Source organism: Octodon degus, unplaced genomic scaffold (assembly GCF_000260255.1).
Source record: "Octodon degus isolate 3935 unplaced genomic scaffold, OctDeg1.0 scaffold00027, whole genome shotgun sequence".
Classification (NCBI taxonomy): Eukaryota; Metazoa; Chordata; class Mammalia; order Rodentia; family Octodontidae; genus Octodon; species Octodon degus.
In genome coordinates, this window is record NW_004524603.1 from 15,856,416 (window position 1) to 15,868,406 (window position 11,991).

At 47.5% G+C, this 11,991-nt stretch overlaps 1 protein-coding gene across 1 annotated transcript in view; it reads left to right on the forward strand.

The window, feature by feature from the left end:
* Parp12 (poly(ADP-ribose) polymerase family member 12) overlaps positions 1-11,991 on the forward strand; it is a gene marked incomplete at its 5' end in the record, with an annotated part of 35,327 nt that overhangs the window by 20,516 nt on the left and 2,820 nt on the right. Inside the window, 4 exons of the mRNA XM_004629137.2 lie at positions 2,186-2,327; positions 6,332-6,428; positions 10,620-10,695; positions 11,651-11,781. Of these exons, the coding sequence (XP_004629194.1) occupies positions 2,186-2,327; positions 6,332-6,428; positions 10,620-10,695; positions 11,651-11,781 (446 nt within the window). The remainder of the gene's footprint in view (positions 1-2,185; positions 2,328-6,331; positions 6,429-10,619; positions 10,696-11,650; positions 11,782-11,991) is intronic.

Consider the following 11,991-nt stretch of genomic DNA (forward strand, 5'->3'; position numbering starts at 1 on the left):
TGTAATTTTCCTTGAAAAGATCTTTGACTTCTTTATTTAGATTAATTCCAAGGTATTTCATTTTCCTCCCCTTTCTGTTCTTAACTATACTTGGAATGGCCTTTTCTTCTGACCGTACTTGGATGTAAGCTGTAGGAAGGCAGGGAAGTTTTTCTCTTGATTCTCAAAAAAGCTAGGTTCTTGTCCAAGTTCAGGACATACTCCAGAATTTTATATCTGAATCAGACCACTGCTGGTCTTCCCTCAGGATGCGTGGGCACTCACCATTCCTGGTGCATCTGCTTGTGTCCCTGAATGTTGCACTTGGGCCTTCCTCAGCTTAGCTCTTAGATTTTCCTTCCAGACCTGCTTGGGGGTAAAAACCTTTGCTTTTCGCTTTCTGTTTGGCCACCTGCGTCTTCTCCCTCCCCATGGCAACCTGTCTTGAGAGACCTTATAGACCAGGGCGTGATGTGTGTGTGTGTGACATCATTTCCTCAGACCAAAATGGAGTACCCCCGCCCTTTTCTGGAAGGGATTTTTATGCACCCTCCTCTCCTTCCCCTACTCAAGTCTAATGATTGAGTTTTGAAGAGTAAGAAAGGGAAACATACGGCACCCATCAAGACCATAAAGTAGAGCACTTCAAAAATTGTATACTCTTTCTGCCCTAGTCCCTGTTTCACTTAGGCTTGTTTCCACAAAGCCTGGGACTTGTGATGTAAGAGGAGTAGGACGTGCGCAATGGCAGAATTGGAAGATGTGCAGGGCCAGAGGGAGTTACCAGTCTGCTCCTTTTCATCTGTAGTCGCCGGTGTGTGTCAAATGGGTCATGACAATAGCTGCCAGTTACCAAGTGTGATGTTTCCAGGCACTGTGCTGAGTGCTCTGTGTGCCTTATTTTCATGGTTTTCCCAAATGCGAGGGCAGCACATTCCTGATGTATAATGTTACGTGTGTCTGAGTGTGATAATTATTCCTGTATATACGTGAGATAACTAGCCAAGGATGGAGTCAGCCAGTTTAGGAGTGGTGCAGTCTATTTTATGTAGATGTAACAAAGTAACTGAGGTAGGGCACCTAGTAAAGAAAAGAGGCTTATTTAGGTCACAGGTTGCCGTGATCGGATAGCCCCCTCTTTTGGCCTCTGCTCAGGGCTGTCTTGGATGGGTCCACTTGAAGTGACAGTCATTTGCAGAAGGGGCCAAGTGCATGGGTGGGCTGATTTCCAATGCCACGGTTGAGCCAGCTTGCTCTGGGCTTGCTCTTTCCTCACCCCCAGGCCAGCTCTAAGCATTCCTGAAGGCCAGGCCCTCCTGCCCCACAAGGGTGCAACCCTCCCAAGGTGGAATCCTTTCCTGTTTCCACACTCAGGTGCTTTAGGGTATATTTCTTCTCTTTTCTATTTCATTTCCACAACCTCCTACCCTATTAGGATGCCTCTTAGTAAGGTCTTTTGATGGCAAACCAACTTCTTTTCTTTAATAATTTTATTGAGAAATAGCAATGAGACAGTTTAGTAGGACAGTTTCAAGAAACCAACTTCTTTATTTTCTTTTGTATATGGAGATTTCTTTTCCCTTAAATACTGGGTCAGTTTTGCTTCAAGGTATTTCTTTCTGTCAGCCTGCACCACCACTGCTGTGTCCACCGGGACCAGCCAACGCACAGCATGGATCCTTGTTGGATACCCCACATCCAGGTCCTAGCAGTGAACCAGGGTTATACAGGAGGGTGAGGAGTGGGGTAACTTAGAACAGAAGGGCTCTCCTGGGGCCCGGGAAAGGAAACTGCACAGAGGAGGACAGAAGACTGGTGAAAGGCCAGTGGGTGCAGGAGCAGTGGAGAAGAAGTGGCTCTAACTCCCTCAGCCAATGAGGAAAGCGGCTGCGGGGATCTCGCTATTGGTGTCTGGCCTCCTTTGCAGGCTGTGCCCTCATTCTGAGGACCTTCAGGGCCTCTTTCCATTGTTCCCATGCCGTCGCCCTGCTTGGGTAGGACCCATGCTCATTGCCTCTCATTTACAAACCAGCTTTAGGGAGAGTCATGCCGCTTGTTGCTGTAGTGCCTTCTCCTGCTGCCCCTGCTCTCTCGTGCCTTTCTGTTTCCCCAGGACATATCTGACCAAGTGGTCATGCCTGGAGTATGACATGAATACCACCAGGGGCTCCTCATCGTCACAAAGTCTCTGGCTTTCCCCTTGCAGGGCACAGGGCACCCCGTGACCACTGTCAGCAGCAGCGATGTGGAGAAGGCCTACCTGGCTTTCTGCACCCCAGGAGCTGACGACCAGGCGGCCATCCTGAAGTTCCAGGCCGGAAAACACAACTACATATTAGACTTCAAAGGTACTCCAGCCCACCTTGCAGATCCAGCCATATTAACCCAAGGCCAGGGATGGCACCGGAAAGACAGGAGGGCGTGTCCTCCCAGGAGTGCAGACAGGCCTCTCAGCAGAGGATGCTGCCCCTGCAGGGCCGAGGACTGCATGGAGGAAATGGGAAGGGGCAGGGGCCAGAACCTGTGGATGGAGGGTCAGTGCGGGTGGTGTCCCAAGGGCCAGGAGAGTCCTTTTGGTCTGAGGGTTGACTTCTCAGTCTCTGGCATGGCAATATGGGTGTGGCAGTATTGTCACCATCTTTTCTGTAGGTGTCATTGGCCTTGGTGGTGCCCTGACTGGGAGCTCAAATCACTTGTCCCAGTTGTCTTTACTGATAGGAGGTCAGATATCTACTGGCCAGTTCTTCAGCAGCAGAGCCAGGAGGTTTTTTCTGTTTTAGTTCTGCCATGGGCTCTCTTAAGCCATTTCCATGGGTGTGCGGCACCAGCCTTGTTCAGTTCAGTTTCCCTTTCAGGCTTGGGGCCTCAAGGGCCCAGCATTGGATGATCCAGTGGGAGGGCCTTCCTCACAGCGCAGCATCCTGGCTGCTCTTGCAGTTTCTGGAAGCTTATTCTGTGTGGAGGGTGGCAGTGTCTTTGGCGGGCCATCCTAAAGCTGCTGTGCCTGCTTGCTGCTCTGGCCTGTTGGTTTGGTTGGTAGTGCCTGTGTTTGCACAGGGGAGGCTCCCTGCTCCTTGCAGCACACCCAGGAGCCCCTTGTGCTCAGAGTGCGTGGTTCTGCTGGAGAACCCCAGTATGTGTGACATGGTTAACAGACACCCCTGGGGATGGAACAGACTAGCACAGGGAAGAGATGAGCACACACAGTTAATTAGGTGTTCACTGCAGCCACACCCAGCCCATCTGAGAAGGCATCTGTCTTCACTTTCATTTTGGTGGATGCTGGTACAGTAGTCCCTTGCTATTTTGTGGTTTGACTTTCACAGACTCACTGTTTAACAGGTTTAATATATATATATATATATATATATATATATATATATATATATATATATGTATATATATGTATATATATGTATATATATGTATATATATGTATATATAATGTAGTTTTAGTACAGGGCCTACAGGGTCTCACTATATAGATCAGACTCATAGTGATTCTCCCTCCCAAGTGTTGGGATTACAGGCACGTGCCACCATGCCCAGTCTCAATCACTGTCTCAGTGTGCCCCTGGGGGCAGGTCGGCACAGCACACAGGGTGTTGAACCCCAGCTGCAGCCAAAAATATTAATCTAAATTATTTATCGCAAGTTTTTTTGCTATACTGTGGGATTTTTGCAGTACTGTACAATATACTTATATTTTTAAAATTACGTAGGTTTGCAAGTTTAGAAAATGGTTAAGAATAGTAGAAGTGTTTCTAAAAGTGGGAAAGGTTTATAAGAGTGTGGGAAGGGTTTGTAAAGCCTTGAAATCTATCTAAATACTAAAATAAGGTTGCTACTTTTATCACAGGGGTGTCTGGAACATAACCTCCATGATAAGAAAGGGATCACTGTGTCCACAAAATCAGTCTGAGGTGGTTGGTTTTGCCCTCATAATCTCACTGCTATGCATAACAAAAGCAGCTCTCAGACCAAACTACCATAGAGGCTTCTGACACATGTTTATTAAGAGCCACGTGCAGGGAGATAACTCAGCAGCCTAAGCACCTACCCAACAAACACAAGGTCCTGAGTTCGATCCCTAGTACCACCCCTGCAAAAAGAAAGAAAAACAAAAACAGAGAAGTCAAGTTCCTTGTCCGTAGGTTTGGGACACTTAGTTTAGTCCTCAGATTCTTTTCTTTCTTTCTTTCTTTTTTTTTTTTTTTTGTATTTTAGGGAAGGGTCTACAGGGTGTTCAGGGTCTCACTACTAGATTGGACTCATAGTGATCCTCCTGTTTACAGCCTCCCAAGAGCTGGGATTACAACATGCCTAGTCTCAATTTTCGTCTCAGCACACCCCAGGGGCAGAGCTGGCACGGCAGGCTCAGGGATTGAATCCCAGCCCCTGCACCTGCTTGCAGGTGCTTTAATTAGCTGAGCCGGCCCTAGGCCTCCAAGATTCTTGTCATAGAAGATTCACAGAAAGCAGGAGTCGTCCCCCCCCCCACCCCCCGCTCATGCTGATACCCTGTTTGCTAGCTCACACAGGCAGAGTCCCCCCAGTCTGGTTTGAGACATTGTCTAGTGTGACTTCTGCAGGGGCCAACTAGAGTGGAGGCCTCACTGCCTGAGAAGGGTAGAATGCACATTGGCCAGTTCACATAGCTTGAGTGACTTTTAATTTCTACAGGCTATAGGGGAAGCCCATTAAGATTCGTCCCAGGTAAGGTGAGTGTGGTGGTGCATGAGCACTTGGGAGGCTGAGGCAGGAGGATTGTTGTGAGGTGGAGGCCAGCCTGGGTATGTAACAAGTCGAAAGTCAGCCTGAACTGTGTAGTGAGACCCTTTCTGGAAAGAAGATTGATTCCAGGTGACAGTTGTAGTCAGGGTTTGCAAGGGAAACAGTGTAATACAGGACACATACTTTATAGGATTATTTATTTTCATACTGGGGATTGAACTCAGGACTTTGTGCTTGCTAGGTAGGTGCTTATGAATGTAGGATTATTTTATAATAATCACCAAAAGAGTCAAATATGAAAGAGTGCAGAAAATCTGTCCATACACTAAAGACCCTATGAACCCCACTGAGGCCTGGCTCCCTTGGTTATTTTCTGCATGAGTCTAGCTGAAGACCTAGAGCCCATGAAAGTGTCTCATGCAGGTTTGTCTTATGGTTTTGTGCTGGGAAGGCCCGAGGGTCAGTGGTGGAAGCTAGAAAGTCTGCCAGCGGGTCTGCACTGGAGCCAGGAAGCCACACTCTAAGGAACAGAGCTTCCCAAAGTGAACCACAGCCATTCTTAGAGACAAGATCCCAAGCCCCTCCAGTGAGAACAGCTGAGTTCATATCAGGAAAGCCAGCACGACAGGCTCCCCCAGGAGAACCAAGAGCCCCACTTCTTCCTCTCCAGTTCTTCTTTTATGTTATTGGCAACAGTCCTTAGGTGGGCCTTCCACACCCAGGGCCACACTGAGGTGGTTCCGCTGGGTGTTATAAGCTGGCCTCCAGTTGTCCACCAGAGTGATTAGGTAGTAAGTCAGTAAAACCCACCTAAGGGTGTCGATGAGCAGCCTGAGTGGAAGGCTGGTGATGGGGAACAGACAGGCTGTGGAGTCTGCACACAGGGATGTGGGTGACTACAGCGCGAGACGCACGCTGGGGTTATTATACACCTGCTCTAGGTCATGAGGTAAATTCTACGCTTTTACAATTTTTACCATTAAAGTGTTCTTAAAATGAAAATAATTTTTACTCTTAGGAGATTAGGACTGTCATGGTTTCCAAGGTGGGTAAGACTGTGTGGCCTAGTTGCTAGGCACTGTCACTTGTTGACTCAAGAGGCAGCACCTCCTCAGGGTGAATGTGAGGTTCTTTGGGGTGAGGTAGCCAGAGTTGTGTTTGTGAAAGATAATACAGGTTTAAAGGATAATAAATGCTGTTACTGAGTCAGTTTAACTAAAAAAGTGTAAAACTATTTTACCAACCCCAAACCCCACTAATTCCACACGTGGTAATTTGTTCTCAGCCTGGGCTGTGTTTTTTTTTACTTCCAAGCTGGGAAAAATTGCTAAGCAAAATAATAGCTTAAACAGGATTAGAAGGAACAATTTAAAAGCACTCATGCATAATTGATATGTCAATTGCTAATCATTCCTCTATTCATTAAACCAAGCCTCCTAAGGATACCTGTTTTCTTCATGAATATTTGAAATGTGTAAAGCTGCCTTATTTTTAAGACTGATTATGGGCTTTACACATTTGGGTTAACTTTCCAGCCCATTTAATTTGTGTTTATAAAACATTGCTGTGTGCATGTGTGTCTAGATATCTCTTTCTTCATTGGCCTAATTTTTTTCAGCTTTCGTTCAGAAAAACCTCATTTATGGCACCGTCAGAAAAGTTTGCCGGAGACCCAAATATGTGTCTCCACAGGACGTGCAGATGAAGCAGACCTGGTAGGTGGTGTGGCGGGCTTGCTTGGAGTGTTAGCAGTGTGCCCTGTGGCAGTGACAGCGTGGAGGATGTGTTCAGCCCTGTGTCACCAGGTGCTCTTGGACTGTGCTGTCATGAAGCATTCTGGCTAGGGGAGCATTTGAGCCAGAGGGAGGAGCAATTCCTGCTCATAGGAGCAGGCTGCTGTGTGACTCTGGTCAGACCTAAGCGAGCCCATCGGTGACTTTTTGGTATGATTGGGTTACCGACCTGACATTTCTTAATTATTGAAATAATGATGGAAACATGCAGATGAAGCCTATGTTTCAGACTTGAATGTCGTGAGATACCAAAATGCCAAACCCAACATTAGAGCTGCCGCTGGGCCAGCTTCAGCCTGGGTGGGTTACTGGCAGCTGCTGCCCTGGCCTGATATACACAGGGGAGTATCCAGAGCTCTGACCCCTTAAAGCAAGAATGTTGCTTTAGGCTTGGACAGCTTGATGAGTCAGAGTACACCATGGGGTTAGGGGTCAACTCTTCAACCAACTCGGCCTCTCAGCCCCTTGCTGGGAGCAGGTGGCCTGGGTGGTGGAGAGGGATGCCAGGGCCCCAGCAGGTTGACTTTGCCCCAGTGGAAGCTGGGACTGCAGCTGTCAAGGTCTGTCACTTGTTAGCCTGAGAAGTCAGGCTCATCTTGGTTTCATGGGAGACCGTCTTGGGACTGGGATCCAACAAAGTACCTTTCTGGGGAGTGTGCCTGCCCTTTTCTTTTTAATTACAGTTTATTTTTGGCTACATGTACAACATTTACATGGGTAAGAATGTACAATGAAGAACACTCAGTAGTCCACATCTGTGTCAGCGCCCCATCTTCCCCACTGTGCTGAGCCTTTTCATTAGTCTCTGCTTTCCCATGTTCCAGCCAAAATGAGCAGATGCATGTCTAGTTTCTTCCATGCACAAAAGGTAATGTGGTATATGTGCTGCTCTGTACTTTTTGAAAAAACCTGAACAAAGATCCTTCATGCGCTGTTCTAGCTCTCTGAAGTGTTTCTTCCTGAGTCTGCCTCTGCTTTGGTGGTTCTCAATCCCAAGTGTGGAGTGTAGTTTTTCTTTTCATAGGTATCTGTGTTTTCAAAGTATAATGTCACACGGGACCGTCTGGTGTTCACACTGTTCCCATTTTTGGAGTCCTGGATGGTAAATGAAGTTCTTTTCTGTGAGCCCGATTGCGGCCCCAGCTGGGCGACCCAAGATGTGTTTTTCTCGGCCCACTTATGGGGTCGTGGGCTCCTAGATGTTGTCATTCTCTAGCTGTGAAGTGGTACGTCAGAGTACTTCAGCTTGCTTCTCCCTGTAAGCCAGGATATTTTCCCCCAACGTATGAAGGTTATTTTTCTCCTGTTTTCATCCCATAGTCTGTTTACCTTTTTGTCCATTTTTCTATCATTTTTTGTTAAGTATTTGGAACTTTTTGTGTGTTAGGGAGATGTTAGCTCTAGGTTATATGAATTGCAAATACTTTATCTTGGTTTGTTATTTGCCTTTGCTTATGAAGCATTTTATAGAGATACTTATTTTTGTTTTCCTTGTTTGATTGAATCAATCTCTATTGCTTCTAGATTTAGAGTTTAGGTTGATTATAACTATTCGGTTGATTATAACCTTCTAGCTATTTGGTAGCTAGAAGTTATTTTTTATTTTTCCTCTATCTAGAGTCTGCTCAAGACCCAAGTTCGGAAAATTCTTTTTTTTTTTTTTTTGAGACCAGATCTCTTGCCATCGTTCTAATTTAGTTTTAGGGGAGCCCACATAGATAGCAGATGTCAGAAATAAAAGGTGGGTTTGGTCCACGCAGACTGAGGGCTCTGTGACATCCCCTTATACATGGCTGGGCTGAGCCATTTGCTGCTCACACAGCTCTGCCCATTACTGTCCACAGCTGTGTGATGGCAGCCACTTGTTGACTCCAGTGACAAAGTGGTGACAGGAGCGCAGAGGTGGGTCTCTCAGAAATGCATCTGCAGTTACCCAATAGAATGTGATCTCAAAATGCATGTTTGAAACAGCATCTGAAGTACAGTTTGAAACAGCATCTGTACATATTAGGTGTCTGGTTAGTTCTTTAATTTTTACCTTACATAAAAATATTTGTGATTCTCTTTTGCTTTTTTTTATCCTTTGGATTTTTAAAACTCACATTTTCCCTCTAATAGTTTGGGAGTTGTCATTAAGGATTCAAATTTTCACTTCTGAAAGTTCTGTTTAGATTTTACAGTTTTTTGTTTTTGTTTTGATACAGGGTCTCACTACACAGTTCTGATCTATAGTGATCCTCCTGTCTCAGCCTCTCCAGTACACCCCTGGGATTTTGGGGCCTGCACAGCATGTGGTACTGGGTATCAAACTCAGAACCTTGCACCTGCCAGGCAGGCACTTAGGCCGCTGAGCTCTTTCCCTGACCTTTTTGAGACAGGATCTCACTGTGCAGTTCAGGCTGGCCTTGAGCTCACTTTGTGACTCAGGTTGGTCTTGAAATTGTAATGATCCTCCTGCCTCAGCCTCCCAAATGCTGGGATTACAGGCATTGCCCCACCACACCTGGCTAAGATTGAAGTCTTTTTTATGGTTTCCTCGTGTATGCTTTTAAAATTTGGTTTTCATTTCTTTAAGCGTAGGAAAAAACCGTTATTTACAGTGCAGTGATCATGCCACCCTGGGTAGTGGTGGTTCTGTTTCTGGCTGCTGCTTTTTGTAGGACCATGTTTGGGTGGCTGCACAGCGCCTTGCCCCGGGAGGTTAGCTGAGGGCTGCCGAGGGGGAGGCCATGCAGCTCTGCCGGCATAGGCGGGCCCTCGCACCTAGTGGGAACACAGAGCACCCTGAACGTAAGTGGGGTGTTTGGGAACAGTTTCAGGGTGCTGTGTCTGAAGCCCGTGGGGCCTGTGCTCTAGAACTGCTTTTATTATTCGTAGAAGGCTTGTGACGTGGCCTGTGTTATGTGACATCCTGTATTTTAGCACAATATTTCGGCAGTTAGGAGTACTTGTCCTCACTGTAAGAGGGGTGATAGGTCTACAGATCTTAGCTCAAGTCAGATCTCTACTGCCAGATGAATTTTGGTGTCCATTTTATGTTTTTTAGAAAATGTTTTTAGGGCCAACCAGCTAGTTCAGCAGATTAAAGTGCCTGCTTAGACAGGTGAAGGGACCAAGCTTCAATCCCTGGCCTGCCAGCCGCATCCCTGGGGTGTGCTGAGATGGTGACTGAGGCTGAGGTTTGGCATGGAGGCACGTGCCTATAATCCCAGTGTTTGGAGGCTGAAAATAGGAGGCTCACTACGAGACCGATCTGTGTAGTGAGATCCTGTAGACCCTGCCTAAATACATTTTTTTAAAAAAATTACAAATGTTTTTATAAGCTGGATGCAGGGTGTACACTTTAAAAAATTCCAGCTACTTGGAAGGCTGAGGTAGGAGGGTTGCAAGTTGAGCCTTGCCTGGGCCAATTAGCAAGAGCCTGACTTAAAAAGTAAAAGAAGGGCTGGCTGGGGTGTTGCCCAGTGGTACAGTGTCTCTGAGTTTGACCCCCAGTAGCCCCCTCAATTTTTATTTTATTTTATTTTTTTCCCATAATTTTATTGAGAAATAAATAGCAATGAGACTGTTTCAAATCCCCTCAATTTTATAAGTCAGTTACCTGACTTAAGAAAAAGTCTTTGGGGCTCTTTGAGCCAAGCCTGTGTCATGTGCCTGCTGCTTCCCTCATGGGCTCTGTCCCTTCCAGTTTATTTGGGACACGGTGGGAAAGCCTCCCCAGGACTGATGGCTGTGTGTTTGGCCATGAGATAAAGATAATTGTTGTCTCTGGGCAGCCTTGGTGGCACATACCTGTAATCCTAGCACTCTGGGGGCAGATGCAGGAGGATACCTGTGAATTGGAGGCCAGCCTGGGCCACATAAGTGGGTTCAAGGCCAGGCTGAACTACAGAAGGAGATCCCATGTCAGCCCCTCCCCCCAACACAAAACAAAGCATTTTGTGTGTGTGTGTGTGTGTGGCAGATGCTGTTTTTGTGCTCCCTCGCTTTCCTGTATCTTTTAACCTGCTGTATGCTGACACGCCTGGTGATGTTGCCTAGTGGGAGCTGAGTGTGGTGGATTTGCTTACATCCAGGATAAAGTGTCTCAGTGGTTCTGCTTATATTTTGTAGCAGTGTCAAGTTTCAAGGCCCAAAGAGCATCCCAGACTACTGGGATCCCTCTGCCCTGCCAGACCCAGGCTTTAAGGTAAGGGACTCTGCGAGTCTGTCAGGATGAGTGGCGCATGGCTGGTGCTGAGTGGCTGTGGTTTACGGGACAGAATTGAAGGCCCAGTGACTACCCACTCCAGGAGATGGCTGTGGCTTGAGGAAAGGATATAGTGTGGAAGGAGGAGGACAAGCTGTGAAACATGCTGGGAAGGGGAGGCACGAGTTTAGGAGCCAGCCTTAGCTGATGAAAATCAGTTTTACTAAACAAGAAAAAGAAAACGGTGTGATGGCGTGTGCCTGTAACCCCAGCACTTGGTAGGCTGAAAACGGGAGAATCACTATGAGTCTGATCTATGTAGTGAGACCCTGTACACCTTGTAGACCCTGTCCTAAATACAGAAAAAAAAAGAAAAAACCAGAGAATGCGATGTGGGTGTCTGAGGGACATGGAGCAGAGGAAGGCGCAGACCTGAGCAGACAGGAGAGCAGATGAGTGAGTGGTGCAGGCAGGGCTGCTATCTGGTGGGAGCCAGTGGAGTGCCGCCGGGCACAGACCGACGTCCTGCCTGCCCTGGCCACCACTGTCCTGGAGGGTCTGCCGGGCTTCTGCCGAGCACAGGCCTGGCCAGCATCATGGCCCATGGGCGAAGCTCTGGGGAGTCACACCAGCTCACACAGCTGTGCTGCCCGCTCTTGTATACATTATTAAAAATCCAAAAGCATAGCAGGGTCACCCAGGGACATCCAGAGGGCTGTGTGGTAGCACATGCCTGTCCTTTGGGCTGGCTTCCAGTAAGCAAGTGGGAAGTGCCTCTAATCTGCGAGTATGCCAAGCCCGGAGAGACCTCATCTGGGAAGGGGAGTGTGGCCGCTACTCTGCCGCTTTCTTGCTTCTGTGTCCTGGCAGTTTCCAGTTGTCGTAGGAAGAGGAAAGGCTGCATTTGTATTCTGTACTTGGAGGATAACATTTTAAAGACATTATCCTTTTGTAGAAAATCACCCTAGACTCTTCTTCAGAAGAGTATCAGAAAATCTGGAACCTCTTCAACCGTACACTGCCTTCCTGCTTCGTTCAGAAGATAGAGCGAGTCCAGAATCTGGCCTTGTGGGAAGTCTACCGGTGGTGCGTTGGGGCTGGCTGTGGGGGTGGGCCACATTCCTCACCCTGCCAGTTGCTCACCAGCATGCCCTGGACCTCCAGGAAACTAGAGGCGCTGTCTGGAGCCTGTGTCCCCACTACCTCCCCTCCCCCGCCCCCCCCCCCCCCCCCCGGGGGAGTGTCTATTTGAGCAGATGCAAGCTTCCTGAGCTTAGGTGGCCCCTGTCACGACTG